The sequence below is a fragment of the Varroa destructor genome, unplaced genomic scaffold (genome assembly GCF_002443255.2).
Source record: "Varroa destructor unplaced genomic scaffold, Vdes_3.0 BEIS01000003.1, whole genome shotgun sequence".
Lineage (NCBI taxonomy): Eukaryota > Metazoa > Arthropoda > Arachnida > Mesostigmata > Varroidae > Varroa > Varroa destructor.
In genome coordinates, this window is record NW_019211456.1 from 50332669 (window position 1) to 50357428 (window position 24760).

The 24760-nt window shown below is 36.7% G+C and overlaps 1 protein-coding gene across 1 annotated transcript; it reads right to left on the reverse strand.

The window, feature by feature from the left end:
• Positions 1–1857: 1857 nt before the first annotated feature.
• Positions 1858–12867, reverse strand: LOC111246303 (importin subunit alpha-8-like). Its single transcript, XM_022795661.2, has 8 exons — positions 12443–12867; positions 11220–11337; positions 9905–9984; positions 8360–8763; positions 5516–5676; positions 3939–4174; positions 2654–2844; positions 1858–2463 (listed from the first exon to the last, which is right to left on the reverse strand). The coding sequence occupies exons 1-8, from the start codon at positions 12690–12692 to the stop codon at positions 2317–2319; spliced, it is 1587 nt and encodes a 528-aa protein (XP_022651396.1). The 5' UTR covers positions 12693–12867; the 3' UTR covers positions 1858–2316.
• Positions 12868–24760: the final 11893 nt, after the last annotated feature.

Consider the following 24760-nt stretch of genomic DNA (forward strand, 5'->3'; position numbering starts at 1 on the left):
TTGTACTTCAATAGTTGACAATAAAGGATACAAATTAACCAACTGCATGCATGGCTTCAAAGCCCTATCCGGCGCTGTTACATAAACGCATAAACGTTTACACATTCAACATTCGTTAGGTGGCTACAAACTACGAGGCCCATGTTTCTACCAGTATAACGATTTCAAATGTTAGCGAACTTTCTCGTATTGGGAATGGGCCCAGTACCGCCGCCGCGTAATAGATTGTGCTTCATATCATTTGAAATTGGCTTTTTTCGTGCCTAACCTATAAAAGGCGAAACTGATTTGAACAAAAAAAGCGAAGGATGTAAACACCAGCACAATACAATATATGTTTATGAGATCTTCAATACAAATTAGGAGCGATCGTCTCTGGAAAATCATGACAATAATCTTCAAGTCGTCGAGTAGAAAAAGAACGAACACGAAAATTTAACGTAGAACAAGCAGTAAATAGTTCGGCTCGTTTTTAGCAAGAAAAAATTTCAAGCACAGCTATAAGGCAGCTAATGTCGGCGAGGCAATATGCATAATTGCGAAGTCGCAAGGAAAACATCACTCGATCAGACCAGATAGGGACAGCACCAAAACCTCGGGTTTTCGCAGACATCTATAAGTTCGCAAAGATGATTAAGCCCAACTAGGCAAAGTGTAGATGACAGAAACTTAGTTAAAAGAAAATTATCCGCAGAAGATCTATACATAAAACATTCAATAGACGACGCGACTAATACTAAGATACTCGCACGCAGACAGAGTTTAGAGGCAAACTTCGCCGTTATTCAACAGCGTCAGTTAAGGATGTAGGCAATGCTAATGATGTTTTACAACTACACAAAACCTTCCATTATATAAAAAATAATGTTTTCCCAGCTTATCTTATCCAGCTGTAAACGTTTATTTGCAACTTCCGTATACTAATCACAAACGTTTAGGTTTGATATCCTACTATTATTGGGCCTCCGCAGCAAAATCAGGTTGTTTACGCGTTCATTTGCTCTGTAAGCTCTGCCGCCAGTCAAAACACCTAAATACGTGCATTTGCTATTTCCCGTACATTATCAATACGCCAGGATTTCAATGAGAAAAATAATGCCTTTCTCAGTCAATCTGTCACGAACGTGAATACGCAAATTATGAAAAGCTCGCCTAGATACTAACTGGCCATATCTGAAAGCTCCTATTAAATTAGGACAGGTTTAGCTAACCCGTTGTGCATTAGCGAATTGTGCGTATACTAAGTTCAACTATGGCAACTTGAAAACGCTATATGATATCTATATTAGTAATCGTTTCAAAAGTCGGCTTAAAAACGAGTTCATAAGCTTAAGTTGTTCGCGATCACATCGAGATGGATACGAGATGTTTACAGGAAGAAGAGAAAAACGTAATTAAAGATATCTTTCAACTTTTCACACAGTTCTCTTTAACTGCATTTTGCTCAGAGGAAGAACTGCCAAAAAGCGTGTATTGAAAATGCAGGTTTGAGTTTTACCAATTGATCTCTAAAAACACTCGATGCTAATGGACCCAGCCGACGTATAGACCATGTAGTAAATACAGAACAGTTAAGAAATGGAATAGATATAACAAAGTTCGAAAATTGACGAAACCTCTTTCTGGCCGATTAACAAAACACTTCGCGATTGTAATATTCTTCATATACAAATGGAGCCTCGTAGGTCCTTACTAAACGCTAACGCATTCCAATAAGATAATATGCGATAGCTGAATCAAAAAGTTGTTTTTGTTCCTCACAAACGTAGTGCTATTTCAATCACCATAAAATTTATATGACAAATTCTAAAAAAATGAGACGTCCTTGAATGGTGATAAAATGAATATAACAGTCTGTATGTAATTCAGCAAAGCGCCAAATGTATGTTTTTTTATTTATCCCTTAAATATCCCCTAACTGATTTTGAGTTAAGGAATTCAAGTAGTCAACAATGTTACAGAGCTTCATTACTCTTTATCTCACCAGTCATTTCATTTTCTAAAATTTTTACGCATTCCTAAATGTGCTAGAATAAACAGATGACTCTTTGACATAGCCAAAGCTATTTTTGCTCGAGGCAATTTTCATATGAAAGAATTAGCCAGAATCTGCTGCGGGTGCTAACCATAGTATTTTTGGTTAAGAACAAGAGGTTTTTCAAAAACCTAACCCATGAGGAAACAATGGTTTGATAGATGTGGTTTTGTGCTTTGCACATCTAGTAAGAAAAGTTTATGGGGAGGATTATCGGAGATCATGTAAACAGTAGTCACTTGCCACTTATTTATCTATAAAATTCATAGAAAACCAGAACTTTAAAATTGGAATGGATTGTTGCTGGACCCAGGATTGTTCGGGTTGAACACGTAATTTTGACTGTCCTCGGCTACCGCAGGGCCTGTCTCACTTTCGCTGACTTCGCCCCAATATTCCTCAACGAGTTTAACGGCCATCCCGTAAATCTAAAAATAGCAACATTAATTATTGTAACTTATTTTTTCATCTTAAAAGTTCAGTATGTAAAAAGAACGTAAATATGTAAACAAGGTGACTTTAATCAAAAGCAACTCAAAACATTAATTAGCGTTTCAACGATCGAGAAAGGTTTACTACAACGCAGAGAGAAGGAACTTCAGTAACGGTCTTTCTTACCTCTTCGTTTTCGTGGGCCTGCAATCGCTCCAGTTGATCAACAAGTCCTATTTCCTCAAGCACCTCGCATAGGGTATCACGCTGGTTCATTTTGTCGCCGGCTTGTAGGATATTCCTTACAGCATCGAGAACCACCATAGTGATCTTAGCGTCATTTTGAGTTAGCATGTCAATAAGCGGTTGGAGTACACCTGAAGTTATCATAAGGTCGAATATAAATACCATTTCTAACTAATGCAGCTTAAGTTTATACTTTGTGTGGTTTTACAATAAGCTATACAATGATGCCTGAAAATACCTCTACTATTGTCAGTGTAACAGTTTTAATCCTAGCATTAATTTTCGATTGAGACAGCTAACATGTGTAGCAGCTACGCAATGGTACTACATCGCACAAATTTTAAGAGCGTATATTTATGAAATACTGCTAGCGAATGGTGCCATATTAAAATGTCACCAGAACTTTTTGGCTGGCCAAAAGGCTTGAGGGATGAGGTCAAAATACTGAAAAAGCCCGGCCTTAGCTAAATGACTGCCTTAGTTGCTATATGTTCCTACCACCGAGAGACAAATGGCCTGTTTCTCACCACTTTCAACGCCTCTCACTATAAGTGTTTACTATAAATTCTTAAATGGCTAAGTTAAAGTACATTCGTTAGTCGGCGATTGAAGACGATTAGTTGTTTCACGTTTCAAAGCGTTTCAGGCACCGTAAAGTTCGCGCAACGGCTAGTGGAAGGTATCGTTCTGACACAGGGATTTTAGTAGCAGCAGTAATTCTTTTTCATTGATCCAAACTTTTCCCCGCCGATTCACCGAATAAGGCGATACATATAATTAGAATTGTTCCGATTTAACTGGTATAGCCTTTAAATATTTCCTATGAGAATGAAAGCGCGGCCATAAGTAAGAAAATGGAGAGAATGTTTTCCTATGCGTCTTAGGTGGAATTTGTTAACATTCTTGTGTCCTCAATACAAGCTTTTATATATTATAAATTTGGTATTGAGGTGTTTATCTCGTACTAAGCAATGATTAACAACAAACCGCTCAGTATGATGAGTCGCCGAAATTTAGAAGAGCTTTGAAACTTGTAAGCGTATACCTTTTGCGTTTATATTTATGTGTTCCGTTTGCTTAACCTGAAATAAGATCTGTCGAAATCACTTGTCATAATAGAACCAGCTAAATGTATACACTCTGATTTAAGGTAGAAGCGACGCTTAATATGAAAACATAGAAACATCCCGGAGCGAGAATAAATGGACTTGCAAGTATCACGCACCTTCTTGAACCAGTAATGCTATCTGATCTACGCTTCCTCCGCAAGTGAAATTCGAAATCGCCCAAGTAGCTTCCTTCTGGGTTTTAACATCTCCATGTTGAATGAGCTCGATGAGACAAGGAACAATCCCAGCGGTAATCACAGCTTGGATTTGACTTTGATTGCCAGCTGTGATGTTTGACAGTGCCCATGCCACTTCCTTACGGAGATTCAATGTCTCGTTTGCTAAAAGATGCCTAAGAAGTAAAACAGCAGAAATGAGTAACATTTAAGCCAAAGCACAAAACTCCACCGTTTGCGCACAGTCAAGATTATCTGATTCTGTGCTAATCTAGCCTAAAGTTCAATTAAAGATATGCTAAATACATCCAGTTTAATGCCTACGCAAAATTGCGGTGCAAGGTTTAGGACAATTTGTTGGGCTAAATCGAAATACTGAATATTCCCACTACAATCTATTACGCAGCCTGCATCCTCATATACAGCTATGACAGAGTAATACTAAACCATAGTCTCGAAACTTTCAAACCTGAAAAAAAGCTTCTCTGTCTTAAGAAGTGACAGAAAACCGCAAATCATATTTAGCATCAAGGTACATCTGAACTCTATGCTACTCTGTTATTTGTCCATCTCACAAAGAAAGAGAGCTTTTACTTCACAACTATATTCTTTCGGGCAGTAGCATTATACGACAAAAAATTGCAAATAATTGGCCAAAAGAAAAAATGACAGGTTTAGGTTCTAGTAGTTGTCAAATATTGTTTCAACCGCATCTCCAGTATTCATTTAGATTTTAAAAATATTTTTAACCATGGTTGGGTGACATATCTAGTTTCTTTTATTGTCGTTTTAATTGTTATGAGAATCATTATCTTCTCAGAAATTTCATTTTATAATAAGTACACATGTCGCACTATGTGGCTTATGTAACACGGGTTTAAGAGTGTAGTTTTAAACACGCCACGAAACTACTTAGCAAGAAGATGTTTTAACTCTATTAATAGATTCCAATTTCACAGTGATTAACGCTACCATTGAATCACGAGAAATCAAAATTTAATTAGTCACACAGATGCCAGCACACAAGTTTTCGGGATATCATAAACCTGTTATAACAGGAATAGAAAAAGGCAAATATTTTGAAAAGATGAAAAAGGAATTTAAGTTTCCTTACAGTATATTTTTATTCCCCTTTTCCACATTATTGTGTACGGAATATTTGCACATGGAAAAAACGTTTATTTGTTTGATGCGGTCACCATGATACCAATAGACAAACCGATTTTAAGTAGTTCAAGTTAGCATCTTTATAACTTAGTCCTATTTATAATTGAAAAAAAATAAAATTTCTATACTCAATTGTTTACCGGGCGTGTCTATTGTACAACTTAAAAAAAATTATATTATTAAAGGGCTATCAAATGGAAATTACCATTTTATAAAGTACCAAATTAATATTGACTTTTTAGTTTTTGAGGACTCAATAAAATGATGATTATTGTACAAGATTACCAGCTATTGATTTATGTCGATTTATAAATGCATAAAGGAAGCATTATTAGATCAGGTTTTTTTACCTGAAGGCTGGTAAGGCACCGTGGTCGATCACCGCCTGCGTCTGTACATCAGTTCCGGTAACAATATTACCCAGCGTGCGTAACGCTGGTACAACAAGATTACGATCATTTGAAGAACTAATTATGCTTACAAGACGATCGAGCACACATTGGTCCACCACCTAAAGTAGATCAGCCATCACAATCAAAAGCATGCCAAGTCAATGGTAGTGTGTGATCACTATATAGCGAGTAAATTTATTTTACCAAGTAAATAGTAGATTAAACGTCATCTATTTTGAAATAGATAGCAAGCCTTCGGTATTTTTCAATACCTGTTTTTTAGCCATATGCATGAACTAAACAGTAGTTGTAGTATTATAACACTATTTACAAACCAGTCTGCTCGTAGTTCTTATTAGTCTTTTATACGTTTTTCTATTCAGTCATTATAAATTTTTCACTTCATTTATCTGTTAGTATCATTGATCGGCATAGATCGAGAAAAATCTTAATTTTGTCCTGCAATTTATTTGTAAGCAGTGAACATTTCTGGGGTAGCGGATTCATATCGTAAATGCCTCGTTGTGGACGTAATTTACAAACCCCGATTAGAGTTGGCACTAAATTCAATTTTTTTCAATACTTCCAGTTGGGCAGTTACAATATATCCTAGCATAAATATCGTTTCTATAAAAAGAAACGAGATCTTTGGCTAGGTTTTTATTTATAATGTATTTGAAATTCCAATGGTGGCATACGCATAAAAACTAAAAGCCACTTAATGCCCAGTTTTATGGAATCCCCCAGAAATGCGGAAAAGCATTCCTAGATAGACAACTAATAAGGAAAGTTCTTGACATTCATATTAAAACAACTTAGTTACCATTCTCAAAATAATAGAGAGTTACTCAGGGCTTGATCAAACAGTATTTAGCTTAGTAATCTTTCTGCATGCTAGAAAAAAACTTCCCGATTAGGATTTTTTATCAGCACTCACGCCAAGAAATATCGATACTGTCGAAACAACCGACATTATTTGCTAATTCTATTTCGTTATTGTTCTGAAATAGACGAGCCTTGTAGCAACAATTAGATTTGGGTTTATATACATCGAGCGTTTCACTTAAAAGCGTTTATTAAATTATAATCAATCTTCGCTCCTTCTAGCCGTTACAAACACCTCAAAAAGAACTGACTAAGTAATTAGTGATTTATTTCTTACTCCGACCAAAGTCTGTTATAAGCAAATTCGTTTGATTTTGGCTTCTTAGCTCAAACTCGGAGATACCACGCTGAATGCGAAGTTAAAATTCGTGACGCTTTTGAAGACACAGCTATGACGCTATGCACAGTAGAATTTTCTGGATGTATCCGATTCTAACGTAATAGATCGTTTACATTCAATGCGGATGGCTTGCAGATTTGGAAGACTAATTTCTCATGCGCTGACCGAGACGCAGGAAGTCCGTTAGGGGAGTCGCTTTGCATCACCGCTACATCGGTTTCATCGTAGATTACTTGCATCGGATTACCACCTGTGGCTAGAAGCAAGCTGCACCCGACGAACGAGGTAGCGCTACAGAGCACAGGTCAGGTTATTCCGGTACATCCCAACCGGCGAAGGCTTTCTGGTGGAATAGTAAAGACGTCTTGTATTACGACTTTGTGAAGCCGTAGGAATCAATCTGAGAAAGTTACCCTACATTAAAAAGAGAGGAAGCTGTTCCGCATGAAAAGCAACATCGAATTTTCCTTTGCAGAAACGCTATCCTACACCAAGGAAATAGACTTCTGATATGCGATTTTTACTGAAGTATTACTCATGGCTTGCGCAAGAAGCCGTGTTTAGTTGCCCAGGGGAACTGAATAGAAGTAGTTTAGATAAGTAATTTAGTTTAGATATGTGTGATTTAAAAATACTTTAGAACGATTATATATATAAAAAATTAAGATGTTCGCATGCAAAGATGCAAAAGCCTGTAATTGTATGGGAAACACCATCTGTTCCACGAAATGATGATATGTACATGGAAGAGACCTTCGTTTTCTCGTTTAGAAACTATCTGAAGCTAGTTAGTTATAAGGACGATAGGTAGTACCCAAATGCTAATTCGGTTAGAGAAATATTAGGCTAAGCTTTATTTATTATATTACTTATTCTACACACAACGCTGTTTTCTGTCTATCAAAATCGACTAAAATTCGGCAGGCGAGACCATTCACGCGTTTTTCTAAAAACCTAAATAATAATTAAAGTGAACGGAGCAGTCAAATAACGGGTCTCTAACACCTGTTGTACCTTGAGTATGTTGCGTATGAAACAGGCGCATAGAAGCGGAAAGCGCGTTCTCTTTCATACCGAAATTTTTTTAAACGGGAAGTTCTCGTTATCCCTGACGAACCGGAGTCATTTATGCCCTAAAAAACTCCAGTAATGAAAAAGGAGCCTCAGCTTTACGATGAGGTTTGAAGGTTTCTTCTACTACTACTTTGCTTCCTTTGGGTTTTAGAGCTATAGATTAAACCATTAATAATATTTTTTTATTTTACTCACTAATTTTATCGACTTGTGATTAACAAACCTGAAACGCACCTTACACGAAAGGTAAAGTTTTTTTCTCCAAGTTCGTATGCTTACCTTTTCTATCAAAGCAGTGAATCTCACAGCATTTAATATTTTTTGAAGCACCGTGTGTAAAATTTCGGTGTCTCAACAATAACCGATGTTTCGGTGCCCGATAATTATATCGAACAATGTTCCGTTCACCTAGCGTTATACTTGCCTTTAGTTTTGATATATTCAATAGACATTAATTTTCCGAAAAAAAAATGTAACATCGTATCGATTAATTTATTACGCACCTCTTGAATGCGGTCATCGGTTCCGTCGGAAATGTATGAGAGAGACCAACATGCATCCGAAATCACAGCGTTAGATTCATGCATCAAGAGTTGCTTTATCGCAGGAAGACATTCCACAACAGCTTCGAGTGGAGGAGGAGGATTCTTGTTGCGGCAGAGATTGCTAAGGCACCAGGACACATTCGCCAAGAAGTTGCATGACGTATCTTGCTTTATAAGCTTAATCACAGCAGGTATTATTCCGTTTCGGATAAGCATGTCACGGTACTCAGGGCCGTCGCCTGCGATATTTGCCAACGCCCACACAGCCTGCTCAGCCACATTATTGTGCTTCGATCCAAGGAGCTGTATGAACAATGGACAAGCGCCTGCTCCGACGACGCACTTAGTCTGCTCCGCCGTGCCTGAAATCAAATAAGACATGGATTTATTTAGATCCCATACCGATATTTTTAAATGGATCGTGAAATAAATGCACGTACGTAAAACTAGTTGGGTTTGAGAAAATTAGTGGTTTAAAAAAATGATATTTCTTTACCTATTTTGGTTCATGGTTCGTATATTTCGTTTGCTTAAAACGTTATAGACCCTGTGTGATAGCTAGTTAGCCAGCGTTTCAAATAGAGCAAACAAAGTGACATTTGCTGGCTTCAGTACTCTATGAAGCTTCACCACGTCAATATTTAACAAATCTGAATAGTAACTTCAGCAGCCTTTACGAGGTCGTTCTTTAGAAATAAGCAAGTTAACATAAAATAAAACTTGTACAGATATGTACATTCAGTCCAGCAATGAAGTTAGACACGCCGAAAATACATTTTATGTACGCAACGTTTCCACCGACAAATGTTAGCATGCGGATATCGCGTCACTAGCGCATGCTAATAAAACGCTAGGCAACTTCAGCGAAGCAAATTTTATTGAAATTTGTTTGCTATGGTAGGTAACGCGTTTTTACCATAAAATGTATAAACCTATCGAAATCGTAAATGGCCATATTCAAAACAACTCATGCGTTAGGTCACTGCTTAAAATACTGCTGTTAGCAGATTTATAATCAGTAAATACAAGTATACTGCCTTGGTATAGCTTTAGATACTAATGTTAATATAAAGTTGTTAAGAATTATGGTAACAGAACCTGAATTTGGCTCATTGTAATCATAATGATAGAGAAAAACAATGAACTTTGGTATAGACAAAGCACAGTTATTCGAATTTAAAACTTAAACGTAGCACTGGTTTTGTTTATCTCTAAGTGGATATCTCGCCCATCAATAAATTTAGATTGAGTTTAAATTTCGCTGGAAATAGCTTTAATTTTTGCATTAGATTCTCTTTGTGACCCCACCAACGCGGCAGTAAGCCTGAGATCGTAATTTCAAGCTTTTTTCTTTTCATTTTTTTGGGAAAATATTATTTTTTAGTCACTACTTTATACCTAAATAACATTGTATCTTGGCGAAAAACCATTTTGCTCAGCCAGATGGATAGAACTAACATTAAGCCAAAAAAATATGCCAGTTAAAGTTAACAAAACACTGACCTGAAGCAATATTGGTGAGAGCCCACGCAGCCTCAAATTGAAGATCAGGGCGGTCTTGTGCCTTGAGAATTTCCACTAGCCTGTACCAAATACATCAATTTTACACGTGAATGAATTCAAACTTTGTGACCAAAAATGTAACGGTATTTAACAACATACTAATAAGCGAGGCAGTGTACGATAGACGATGGCGTCCCGACGATTTATTTCTGTTACAGAAAACTCATCAAAATTAAATTTCAGGGGTTAAGGTTGATCCAAGTGAATTTTTGAGCGCTTCGACTTTTTTCGATTAAATCTATTGAATTACTAAGTCAATCTATCTAACCATACACACCCCAAGTGTGCTCAGCATACTTAGCACGAATACAGTGTTTTATAAATCAATACCTCACTCAGTATACATGTTACCAATCGACCGTTTTAAAACTAAATTTCCGAGTTTTTTTAACATCAAAATATTTTTGGACTTGTAGGAATTTTTACGGCATTCCTGATAAACTGCACATGCTTTTGTACATATGTCACTTGTGACCTGTAATGTACTTATAGAAGCGTTTTTAAATGTGCTTTTAAAAACAGCAACAGAATAAAAACCTTGTTAACATTACCGTTCCAATCAGTCTATACGTTCTATTTAACTTCCATAAGATCATTTTATAAGTAATAATTTTAGGAAGTTTGATTGCCTTCAAATAAGTACCGTAAACTAAGCTTGTTGAAGTTTCTGTTGTATTTTAGTAATCAATAAGTTGAGGCGATTTCATATTTCTTATGGCATGAAAATGCGTTTCTAATATTAATCGGATCCTATTATTTTTGGAAATTTACGCTTCAGAGTCGCCAGAAAGATATTTAAAAAAATAACTATTTAGCTTCATTTGGTAATTATTGCTTGCAAATACATTGCCAAGAAGTACGAAGTCATTTCACCAAAACAGGAGCCTTTATTAAGGAAATCAAAAAATCATCTGCAGATTTACACAGAACCTACCACAACCTACATATGAATCAAGGTTTAGTTTTTAGGTAAGGCCAAAATAAAAGTCACAATTTGACTACAGAAATCGAATTTGTTCTTCTACATACTAAGTGTTCTGTAATAATAAACATAATTATAAGAAACGTATTTCTCAGTGAGTCAGTACGTGAAATATAGCACTGAATTTGACAAAACAGAATAATTGCATATTTTAATCGGAACAATTCAAAAGTGAACGAGAGTTTATTCAAGCGAAACAGATGCATGATGTACGAGCGCTTTTTGGTCCAATCTAAGAAGGTTACGTCATTTTGTGATAATGATGTGACCCACCTAGGTACAGCATTGAGTTCGATGAACTTGTCAATCGGCGGATTTCGTTCCTTAGATAAGACGCGTCGAGATAAGTGTGTAAACTTCAGAACAGTTTCCACATCATTAGAATAGATACCTGAAACAATGAATAAACCAAGAAAAGTACCTTAAACTGTAAGCGGTAAAAGAGGGTAGATATAGCGGTAATTAGTAACTGCGACTGTTATAAAATCAGTTACATTTAGGAAAAAGAAGGGCATGTAAATTCACGTTTCAGACTCGAAGAAGTTTTTTTAAAACGATACTATTTTCAGGCTTGTTGATGTCGATGATTTCGCAAACGGCTCTAATGCTCTTCCTTTTTGTTTGTGTATTGATAACCAAATCAATGTAAAAAAGGGATTACTATAAGAAGACGTTTCCATTATTCTAAAAACTATCCTGGTGGGACAATAATAATTAGCTGTTTTATTACCTACATGCACCATTTGTACGCCAGGGTACATTACTGGAAAAAGTAAATTGCCATTACGTCTAACTAAGAAAAATAACTGTAAAGTAAAGAATCCTGAATTGAGTGCGCTGATTCGATAACTAATGAAGGCATTGTTGGAACCAAATAGGATAATATGGGATCAAAGCGAATGAATTGTATTCTCGTGCGAAATTGCAAAAGTTCGACTTTTAATATGATTATTCAAACAGTAAACACTTATGCGTCGGGTATTACACACTTAATAATTATTTTCACCGTATATAATTCGTTGAACACCACAACAGACTCAGAAAACGCGCATCGAAAGTTCCCATCATTTCTCTCAACGGAGAAGCATATCAAGTTTACCATAATGGCAATTTTCCACGTAGGAACTCAAGTAACGCAACATTGATACCGCACGATTACCAGTACTACTTATGAGATTGCACATATGCTTAAGGATTCGCGTGCCCATTCTGAGTCGTGAGCATAATAAGGAACCGAGTTGGCCTCATGTGAACTTATAAGAAAATCTTAATTTCTTTGTTTGGAAAAATTTGGCCTACTCATGCACACAATCAATGTCCATCAGCGCAACTACCGTGTCCTAGATGTCTGCAAAGTCTTTTAATCATCGGACCATATTTCTCGACATGGCGCTACTAGATAACATGCACAGAGAATATTATTTGATTTCAGTGATATTAGCATATCCAGGCTGGGTAAGCAGGGCCCTTATAGATGGACTCGACAATCTACATACCCTTCACGAGCTGTTCGATGTCCTGAATGGACTGGTGATCCCCTGTTTTTGAAGGCGTAATTGGATTGTTGTTGTCACTCTCGTCGAAGTCACCTTCCTCTGCATCCAAATGAATGTTGCGTCGTTTTGAGAGCTGCTCATCTTTACGAGCTTTACGTAATTCGATAACGTCTTCCTTGCGACGCAACCGGCCACTTTCAAGATCTTTCCCGTGATTTTTAAATTGAGCTAGGCGATCGTTTGGACCCATTTTTAATTGCAGGTGCTTAATAAACTAAACTTGGTTGGCTGTCGCCGAAACTCTGATTCCGAACTGAAGAGATGAGCAACGATTCCCGTTAGTGTTCCGCTACTGCAGCGCGCTCAGCCATCGATTTCAAACTGACTGAATTTAAAGATGGCCATACCCGCCAAAGGCGCAAGCGGGAAATTCAAACATCGCAGCGGTTATGCGCAAGAACATTGAAAAAAAACTTAGCAACCTAAAAGTTTTTGCGATAAAATAAGAGTCGGTAAAGGTTTAACGTGTTTCAAGCAGTATTACCGAATGATGCCAAAAATAACACTCCACAAGGACTTGAATACCTGTGCGAAAAGCAGGTTACTAATTAAAAACTAATCGCAGTGGTAATAGTTTAATCCTCTGACCATATCGCTTCCAAACTGAGAAAAACACGCTTTATTACTGCCGTTTTTGATTCACTATTAGTAGATTTTTTTTCATATAAATTATGGAGGAACTGAGGCTTGCTCAACGCAAAGATGATTTTTTACTAAGAGATGAACAACTGGAAGAAATGGGAAATACAAACCGAAATTTAGTGATAAGTTAAAAAAAAGTGATTTAGATACATTTTGCTTCTAACATAAATCCTATGAATACGGTACAACTGTTTCTGTAGGATGTTGCTAATGTAGGAATATTTACATACGTGCATTCAAAAGGACAGTCAAGAAAAAGAAGACCTCAATACGCAACTACTTATCGGTATGTGAAATATAAGTCCGTGCCGATTTTGTTCTGCTTGATTTGGTTAGCTTTTGAAGAAAAATATTTAAGTGGCAGAGTGGCAGTTTGTCTATATATAAATAGTGTTCTTTAGAATCGAATTTAATAAGCAGTTGCTACTCTACTTCTCAGATCATTATTGACATGAAGGAATTTTCACGTAAATTGGTTTGAACGTAGTGAAGTCCTATACCTCTAAGGGTCAACTCGATCGTAAAATTCATCGATATATACATACTTGATATCGCAATATGCTCTATTTGAATATTGAATTTTTCAGACACCCAACATATAAATTTATGTTTTACGCCTTACAATACTTTAATGTGCTTCTTTCAGCTATGGCCGTCACACCTTAAGGCCATACGCAAAGCTTAGTATAACGAGATTTTTAAACGTGTTTGTGTTAAACTCTAGCTTTTTTCTGGTTTTAAACTCTAATTTCTAAAGATCATGCTAATACAAGAGTAAGTCAAGTCAATATTCGTCACTAAAACTCGTGGCTAAAACTCACACCGGCAAATTTTCAAGTTTCTAATAACGTTCAAAAATAGTATAAATTATCGGTTTCAGGTAAATATAAGGCTCATTATTAAAGCAGAGATAGATGCATTTTTCTAAACAAGTGACTTTATGGTTAATAGCACACTATTTTTACCCGTTTTAAAAAAAAAGTACAGTGAATATCTTCTTTCGAGAATCTAAAAAGTGTAAGAAACATTTTCATATGTAGTATGAAAAAATGATAGAAACATTTTCTAGAGTTTCTAGAACATTTTTATATGTGTTTCAGCAAAAATTATTCAAAATCTAAAAGATAAAAAATTATAGAAGTTCTAAGCAAGATTCTTCAAGGATTCTCAATTAAATTCAATTAGTTTCAATTAAATTAATCAAACCCAATAGCATTTTGGTTTTTTAAGTAGCTAGTCTATTTATTTGCGAATTCTCAGATTCATATTTAAATTGAAAAGCTTGGTAAATGTTATGATTTACTCTATAGAAAGTTTAAAAAAACTGAAGTAAACATCATTGTAACCCTTTTATTTACATTCAGTTTGATATGTTAGGCCTACTTTACGTCTAGAATGCATCCGAGCCAAATTTAAATCGAATATAAAAGATTCGGGTATAGATTGGTCTTTTCACGACCTACTAAACGTAAACCTAAGAGCTTTTACTATCTCATCAATAACTTTTTCGCAAATGATTGGGAGGCAGAAGTGAAGTTATATTTTGAAGGTAGTGTTTTTATCTTACGGATAATGCTTTATTCCGAAATAAATAGAATAAACAGACAGAAGTAACGTCCTCGTACTTGAATTGGAGTGCAGTTCTGCAAAGTTACGTACATTAATTTTTCTACTAAAATTACTAAAGTTTCACTAATATCAGAATTTTTTAAAATTGGTTATGCACTTCTCTTGGTTATCCCAATGTTGTCTATATACAAAAGCTTTGTTATGAAAATCTATTTGATTGCATCGTAAGTAATGTCGTTTTTCCATTAAACAAAAGTGTATTTGATTCAAAGTCTAGCATCATGCATCCAATGCTGCTTTCTACGGCCTTCTTCTATTTTCAACCAGTTTATCTCCTTTCGCCAAAAATATCCATATGTGATTATGTAGGACTCGTCTAACCAACAACAACAACAATCTTTAACGATATTTTTTTATTTTCAAACTATTATTATTTATTACGAATTTCTTTCTCTAGTTACCAACAATATAGTGACTCCTTGGTATGAGGTTTGGAGCATATAGTGGATGTAGAAAGCTTTTCACTTAAGTTCCTGGAAGATCATGGTTTTTCTCAACATTTTTTCATGTGTGGCTAGGCATTGTCGTCGAAATTGATGAAGTGGTGCACAAAGCCTTTTCTTTCAGATAGTCCTTGTTGATTGATGCACGTGTAAACTCCTGCTAATGGCCGTGTTCTCCAAGGATTTCCCATTGTGTAGGACCCTTTCGATTTCGCCAAACATAAATCGGTATCTTATTAGGATCGAGATCTGGCTTAGCTTTGGCCTTAGACGTATCTTTTGGAGCTACCGACTTTAGTCTATGCTTCATGTCAATGAGAAAACACGGTTTCTTGTTACCGGTGCTAATTCTGTGTGCAAAACTGTCGGCAGGGTGAAATGTTGAGTTCCAATGAGAGCGCTTCATCCAGTCTACAATGCACCCAAACTTCTAATGCTTAAAAAAAGAAACATGAATTTACTGACAATAGTCGGATGTTCGCAACATATTTTCTCGATCAATTCGCGAGTCATTTGATAGTTGAACCTCAGATGGTCGATAAGAGGGGGGCACATCTTCCAGATTCGAAATTCTGTCTTCAAATGCTTCGAATTTGACGCCTAGTTGCCTTTGAACATTACTTCCCTACACATTAAGTCCCTTTATATACAAAGTAGTACATCTTCAAGCTTAACAAACTTCAAGAGTCCTTTCATTTGCAGATTTCACTTACTGCACAATGGAATTACAACGGATGGGGGAAGAGAGAACCTTTAGGACATTTTGGCAATATTTTATAAAACTAAATAAACACAAGAGGATTGGATGGAAATCGGCATATTTAAGACAACGACATTACATATATATATAGACACTAAACCTCACCTATGGGTATTTATTATGGCTGTTTGAGCATTTAGCCGGTGTTTTGTAAGCTTAATGTTACATCTTTATGTTCTTGGTGCTAAACGGGTAGTAGTTATTACGTTACTTCCGACTCCAGTTACATGCGCGAAAATTACTATACATCAGTATTCAGTTTAGCATAGCGACAATTCTATATGGGCAGCCTGGTTTTGTTGGAACTAACCATTCTTCCTCGAAGAACGCCGTATTCTCCTATGTATGAATCGTATTTCATGAATCGCATGTTATGCGCGAACACTTGGCGAGTTTCGTATTCTATGAAAATACGCTTCGAAAAATTCGGGGCCAGTGAAAACTAAAGATTTTTCTGCATGACAATTCCATTCTCGTGTATACATTGTTTGGCCATTTCTCCTTGATTAGAGATGAAACGTCTCCGTTAAAAATTGTCTTCTGTCTTCGTCTTATAGATTTTGGTCTATATCATCGACCGCTTTGCTGCGTATATTGCAGAACACTGCCACTTGTTTTCCCTAGCTATCCGCAATTTCTTTTCTCTTTTTCTGTGCTCACCTTCTTCCGTATGGAGTCCGCCACTGTCTTGGCCTCCTTTGCTGATTCTTTTATGTCCCTTGGGGTGTTTGGAACATCTATCGTTGCGAGGTTATGAATTCTCAGGACCGGTTTGCAAGGCCTACAAAAAGATTTACCGGGATATTTTCGTACTTTTTTGTTGTCGACCCCCATTTCCTCTTTATTCAACCATGCTTTGTACAACTTGAATAATCCTTTTTTTACCTACCAGCTTTTCTCTTACTTTGTGAAAAAGGTCTACAGTCCAAATCTCTCCTTTTTCCCCAACCCGCAACGGTGCTGTCAAGTATGAAAAAAAAATTGGTACGAATTGAGGATTCGCGCTTTGATAGCCCAATCCTGACCGGAACATATGTATTTCTCACAAAGCAAGCTGTACAATGGATTGCCAACTGATTGGTATTCATGCTGACTTCATTGTTTTCGCTTGTTTGAGCCAGACCACGATAAGCCGGTCGTCGTTGTCACCACAAGGCGCGCCATCGACTAAGATCAAAATCGTGAGGTTAAGCACCGATTTCTCTCTGTGCTTTCCGTCAAACTGGTTTTTCAATGTACGAGCCGTTTTAGTCAGGAGTGGCAATTTTGCTCTTAGAGCAAACGGTGGTGTTTGGTACGGAGCCGATCCCTTAAATCCCACTTATCCTTTTCACCAGTTCGATTTTTAGTGCTCTCGAGATGCATTTGCATATCCGATATGTTTTTAAAGTCCTTAAAGTGAAAAATAACCAATTTTATTTGTTCAATCAAATACATTCGATAAGACGAGCATGGTAATATCGAATGAATGTGTAGGAAACTTTCTTCAAGTAATCTTGGACTAGGGGTGTTGTGCGATGCTATATTTCATTTTAACACATTTTCCATTAAATGGCAACCGTTAGCAAGTCCTTTTAATCACAGGACGCTTAAACAAAAAGAATGGACCAGTTTAGTTTTTTTAGCAGTAATTTAAACTAAGTAAAAATAGCCTAGCCTTTGGAAGCTGTCATGGGTACGAGATCGTTTACTGAACGTAAATTAAGAAACACAAACTAAGGTAGAAGATTTGTAGATTACTCTCAGCCACTAACAGTATGACAAATCATAATTGTTGATTACCAAGATTTGTCATAAGTAGAACTGCGAAATTTTACAGTGTTCTCGCAGATTTGAGTTCGAAACTTAAAAGGGGTTACCATGTCTATATGTCGCGATAACTAACAAAACTCATTGACTCGTATTCATCCATCATTTGTTTTGGAGTTTTTCTTTTACGAAATAGGTTCGTAATCGTTAAACTAGTGCTAGTTGTTTAAAATCCTACAATTCAAACTATTTAGGCCTTACGAATTTTTTTGTTAGTTTGTGGAACGTCGGAACAGGCACGCAAGGAACGTTTTACTGAGAAAAAGTATTCAAAGCGGATAAACGCATTCGATATTAATCGTTAGGGTAAAGCAAACTGATGTTCATCTAAGCAATGCTTGTCCGACACAGTAAACATGTCTACTATAACTGCCTGTGTTTATTTCTTTCATTAATCCAACTTGCCGTGTAGTATAAGTCATTGGCCGGGCCAATGACGGAGGGGAGGCACTCGTTGAATAATGTGCGTAATAGAGAAAACGGACTCTTTACGTATTCAGGAAAAACAAATAATGATAATAAACTTATGTAGTTGTTTGGTTTCATTTCCATTTATACAGTGCCGTGAAACTCAAATTTAATGCCCCCGTAATCAGTTCTACCTGGTCCTTTAAATCACAACTGCTAAACTAACCTAACGATCGTTTTATCGAAATTGGTAGAATAAATCACTAGTTGCAAGTATAGCTAACGATACTTAAAATGCAATGGATGTTGCCAGGTTATGATGTAGGTGAATGCGCAAAATAAACAAGCTACGGTGATTGAACACAATATAGTAAGAGGATATATGTAGGGTAAACTGACCTGTTCTTTTTCTGAGGTTGACAAAAAAACAACATCGAACGAAAGGGAAATGTCAGTGAAGGGGTGCCAATTCCAAAATACTATGCGTAAATAATACGCAAGATTCAAAGGTTATTCAACACATAAACGTTGCACGAAGGCACATATTAGGCGATTTAATAAATTTCTGAGTACTTTACGTTTCAAAGCCCAACTCGTTACTTCTGTTGGAAACTAATATTAGTATAGAATGACCTATATAAGATAGAAAATCGGTTCAATAGATGCACTTAGATTTTGAAGAGGTGAATCAGATAGATATATCAAAGTAAAATTCCTAGTAATTTACACAATCGCTAACTACCAAACCTACCAAACAGCAAAATAGAATTGGTTAACTAGTAAATCAAAAATATGGAGGCCAACCGTATCAATACCACCCGCAATATAAAGATCTCAGTTGTGCAAGATATAGTGTAGGAGACGGCTGTGGATGGGCAGAGAATGAAGGAACGGAAAGTTTTTTTTATTATCAAAGAGTGAAATTCGCAAGTTATTTTCTTAATATTTCAGATTCTAACAAGTTTTCATTTTTATCATATATAAAGCTCATTGCTTCATTCCTAACGCTCTCGTACCTTAATTCGAAATACCTGATGTATTAAAAACGGGATACAATGGACACGAGATACTCTGCTTGGGTTAGCTTTATATCGATAGTGTGTGTCCCAGTTAGTGGATATCTTCGGTTCGTGTAGGCCTAATCGACTTATATTTTCTTGCTAATCTTAGAGACACGTGATGGTCTAGGTTCGAACCTGCGCATAGACGCACTTCGTTTTGAGCTTTTTTTTTTGGAGGTTAAGGGCAAATGCATTATGCAGACCAAACATCACTGAATTGTGCTTTGTCCGGTACTGTGGGACTCTCACCCACTAAACCCTGAACCTCTTTATCAGCTTGGGTCATGGTTCGGGATATGATTGATATTACTTCGGAACCATGACTTGCAGGAACGGTCATTTCGTCATCCTTCCCTTTAAACCGTTCCAGTCCATCCTCCATTCTGGCTTTCCTCTTGACCAGATACGCTGGGTCTCGAGGGGGACCGTACTCCCTGTTCTTTCGTTAATACCAATTGTAGTGTGTTAGGCCCGTAATTATTTCGGGCCTGTCCTTCTACTATTCTCTTATGTGTCATCCTTTCAAGTTTTTCCTTTTTTTCATAATATCATGAAAGAAGGCCATAACTTTGGCTCAGGTCGTCCTGTCTCTTGTCATCATATCCACCATTTCCTTAGCACTGCCCTTTGTTGCAACTTCTCTGTGTACCTGCTTATCTCTATCCGCTTAATGCCTGGCAGTGAAGAAGAGTATGCTCTACTCCGTCTTTCGTGCCCGACACGCAAAGTAAACATATGTCCACTAACGTCTTGCCGATCTTTATCATGTGTGTTTGTCATGTTTTGTTCGTTTTGTGCTGGCAGGGGCCAGCCATCCGACGCAATGCTTAACGGCGATATCGGACAAAAGACTCGAAACATGGAGGATTGACGTATCAGGGATACTTCTACGATTCAGATTGTGAAAAGAGATGAGGTCTTAATTGTCGACAGAATATCAGAGTTCCCAAGAAATGAATAACTAACCAACTTTGCTCAAGGCGATAAATCAAATCCGTGTGTGAGCCTTATGCGACGTATCTGCGCAGTAGAATCCACCGCTTCGCTTTAAAACTCTAATGCTTGTCAGATATCTTGTATTCTATAGTAACATTTTAAATTGTTTCAACACTAGCTTTGTACGAACATCACAATAGCATATTACGACCCAATTAGAGGTCAGGCTATCATATTATGTCTTTCAATATATACTATGTTTTCACTCATGCTACAATGCTCATTCTCTTTAGTACCCGAGATCAAATTAATTAAAAAACAAACAAATATAAGCTCTACTTCCAACTATTATTTCTTCTGCTTTAATAACTATAAGCCGTGTAATTACAAATGACAGTCAACTAAGGCACATTGGAAATTAATTTAAACTTCGCTTCCTTTTACCATATTCTTAATTTGGCACTTTGTAAAATCATTTTATAGTTTATAACTCGAAATTTAAAAATGTTTTTAGGTACGGAGTAATGGTGCAATGGCCACTCTACACTGCGCATTTTCAAAAATAGACATCTTTAAGATATGTTCGTTACGTTTGGGCAAGAAGAGCCTATAAATGACCAATTTCTTTGTGAACCTAAGTGTAACCTTAAAACGGTGTGGAAAGTCTTTTGCAGAACACATCGAGGGCGGAGTCAAAAAGGCGATGCTAGCCTCAGTTACGCTCGTAAAGGCAGGATACTGCAGTCACACGGTTCAACTTGGAGATTGCACTGACTGCTATATATATAGTATCTAGATCAACAGCTTTCGTTAAATACAAAGTTTGTGTAGCGAGCTGTCTTCGCTGGATGAAACTTGTATTCATAATCTAGGCAAATTTTCTGACTTTCTGTAGTTCACTACAATTCGCCTGCTAAAAGCCCTAGTTACAACAACCAAATAAACGGTCCTTAAATTAAAAAAACTTAATCTGTGCCAAATTTATATATACGTTTCCAAATTCCGATTCAGTCTATGCCTAGTAACAGTGCGTCACCTGTGCAAAAGCTATTATAACCTAGGAATATCGTTCATTATCCTGCGCGTGACAAAGTTCACAAATATTATGCTTTGTAGCGCTGTCGTTACTGGCAAAAGTAATCTCTAATGTACTCTGATTGCTAACCTCGTCGCGCGTTAAATCACGCCATTGCAACAGAGATCGGCTTGCATTTGATGTGGCGCAAAATGAAATATATTGTGCCAGTGGTTTTGAGTAAAGAATGGTACATGGTACGAAGTGAGATGCAGAGGTTGCCGTATAGTCTAGGCAATGCATTTATTGTATATGGGTCTACTGCTCAAAAACTGGTCAGATCTACTGCTACAAAAAATCTACAGTTATGCAAAAGGGTATGTCTTTTCCATCTGCGGGCTCATGCCTCATAGAGCTCTAAGCGTACGTTTGCAGCCCCTATATTAGCCATGGATAAGGACACCGATCATGCATGAAATATTTCCATAAAAACACCATTTCCAAGTCCATTTCTTCAGATACTTGGCTTCTTAAACTGAACAAAATTATTTGCTCGTTTATTTGCTCTCACTGGGTATATTAGTTGACCAATTATGCTGGAAATCTAAATATCAAAAAACATTATTTTTACGCACGTACTCGGTTTTGCAGGACGTATATAAAGTACTGTATAAAAATTGAGACAAATGTTATTGGATTAATGAGCGTGCTTTCATGCGCTACCTCTGGTAATAATTAAGAGTCAGTTCATGCTACTACTATGGCTGAAAGAACTGGCTTTCTGCCACCAAAAGCCAGTATTCGCGTTAGAATATAAAAAGTTTATAAGTTTATAAGCCCGTACTAGTTTATAAACATCTTCGAAAAAATAATACATATTTACACGGGTTGAAAAGATGCAGAAGTGAGCTTGATGTAAAATCTATACAGCAGCATATTTGCAGGTTAAAAGCAAGCGATGTTTTGAAAAGTAGCTGACGCTGTAGTTTTGTTTTGTTTATACAGTTATGCAGTGAGACTTTTTTGGCCTCAGTGTTAACCATTTTAATGTCACTTCTCTTAGTACGTCGCTCTCGTAATTTATCTGCGAACTAGATAAATTCCTATCGAGTTTGGGTCATCCCGAATTAAATGCACCGTGTCGTGCAAATCAGTATGTTGCTACGGAATGAAAAAACAATAGTAGATTCCAACATTACAGGGCGGACTCGAAAGTTACCTGATGTCATACAAAAGCGCATTTCCAGTAATCGCTTTGTTTCAATGAGGGTGTTAGGGAAGGAATTAGATGTGGATGATATCACGGATTGTTTACGAAAATCTCAGGTATACGCCGTTTACAATAGAAATTAAAAACAAGTGCTCCCTGAAAACAAAAACAAAAACATGAAGGAGGTATGATTGGAGTTTCTGCTACTTAAATCTCCCACACACAAAACAGCATGCTGCTCTTGATTTTTCTCTGATGAGTGATTTCTGTCCTCGATGTACAAAGAAACCGCAGAAGTGACTGACAACCTAGAGGATGTGTCTATTGTGGATAGAAGTAAATTCGCGGCTAAAATGTTTATTCTGAGAATACTGTCCAGTACAGGACACGTTATATTGCCATACTTGCCTTACATTTCCAGAAAAACAAATGCATCAGTAGAGATAATCAATACCTACATATTGTATAGATTGTTGTGTCACCCTGCATAGCTGAAATGTTTGAAGGAAGATCATACGTTATATAATAATATACAATCCGATTAGTCTTCCATTAGCTGCATGCGAATAAATGCTTGTTTTGAAACGAGTATACATAACCTCGAAACACGCCATTTTTGAAGCCGTTGAATTACCTGCATAAATCGTTACTGATTAAACAAATTTCATTCATCAGACTGACATGCCGATATCAGTCTGCTCACTTGTGCTCACCAAACTTAGGTGCCACTCTACAGACGAATGATGGTTCTGTGGGATAAGCGTGACCGTCAAGAATATTAACTCTAGCAGATAAACTCTCGTTATAATATTCCTTTTAATATAAATGGAGTCTTGCAAACAAACAAAAAGCATTTTACCAAATTTGGGTGCTCCACCTTGTATCTCTTCCGTCCATTAGCGTTCAGAATATTGGATACTAAAGAATTCTGAATATGTTGGTCAAGGAGAATTGCAGCGACATTTTTAATTGAGTAAGCATTAAGTACTAAACGACTTAACTGCACATTTCATAATTTATAGGCAAGAAATACATTAAAAAAACTTTCCTTGATAAATAGTGTATAATATTATTACAATAGGTTTGTATCATAAAAAAAAATCAGCCTTACCCAATTAGCATTATATTTCGTTGTATTACGATTCTTATTTCCTGAACTACAGTTATATTAGAAACGATCCGCTATCAAGCAGTTAGATAACATCAACATTCGTTTTTATAAGAATAAGGTTTAAAATGGATATCCACTAAGGGATTGTAAGGCCTTAAAGGGTCAATCGACCGGTAGTACTTAGACACTGCTCCATATACCATATTCCTTGCAACCAGCTCGGCAATTGCTAGGCACATTTCTAGAAAATATTGAAATTTCATAACGTTTTCATGAAGGACAGGATTCGGTAGTGCGTAGTATTAGGGAATTGTCCGACGCGACAGTTTAGGCTAATATAAAACATTGTAAGAGTTCATTATAGTAACAGGGTTTTCGAGGTAGGAAGAAAACGAGTACGCACTCCACGTAAAAGGTAAAATAGTAGAATCACGGTTCCTTTTGGTAATTAGAGCGCAGGTAAAGGCAACTGACTGAATCACAAAAAAGACTGCATTAAAAGAGTCATAGGATAGCTCAAGAGAAAGTGGATAAGCTGTTTTACGAGAAGTAACATGTCAAGAAAATCGAAACAGACCATGCTATATTTACATGTTTTATGCAACTATAGACACTGGTAAGAATCCTTTAGCTCGTCGAGACCGTAGACAATATCCTAGCCAAAAACAGGGATACGAGTAGAAGCTCGCTAAGCTCTATTGCGAATCAAGACACCTGCATACACTGTACGTACGCTTCTTCCAGTACGTTAACAAACCAAACGGAATTCTAACGGGTTAATTTGCACTATATTAATGATGAACAGGTACATACGCACAAATTTAAGAACTGGAACTAACTAATCGGCCATTTGCTGAAGCATATTTAGATTATCTAAAATCGTATTTACATTAGTACTGGCCAAGGAAGTTAACTCAAAAAAGTTAGCTCAAGTAGTTAATGGGTACCGAGTGTGATAACAAAAAAGACAAAAGGTTCCTCTATTTTCAACTTCTCACAACTTTTCTAATTCTCTGCTTTCAACTGCACTTTTCTTAGAGGGAAAGTAGTCGAAAAGCTTTTGAATATGTAAGTTTCTGTCTCATGACCTATTAGGTATCATTGGTAATAACTTGGCGTCGATACTCATTTCATTGTTGCTTGATTGGTTGATTTGAGTCTCTGAAAGCTGATGCGGTGTTGGGTTAAATATTGTGTCCTTCTGCTTTGCAATTTGCTTCACGTAAACTTTAGT

Bases quoted from the DNA above. Each gene is read 5' to 3' on its own strand.
- LOC111246303 (XM_022795661.2), bottom strand. From the start codon at position 12,692: ATGGGTCCAAACGATCGCCTAGCTCAATTTAAAAATCACGGGAAAGAT. The intron at 9,985-11,219 runs GTGGGTCACATC...TATTTGGTACAG, and splicing joins GAACTCAATGCTGTACCTAG to GCTAGTGGAAATTCTCAAGG. The intron at 4,175-5,515 runs GTAAAAAAACCT...TTTACTTCTTAG, and splicing joins GGTGCCTTACCAGCCTTCAG to GCATCTTTTAGCAAACGAGA.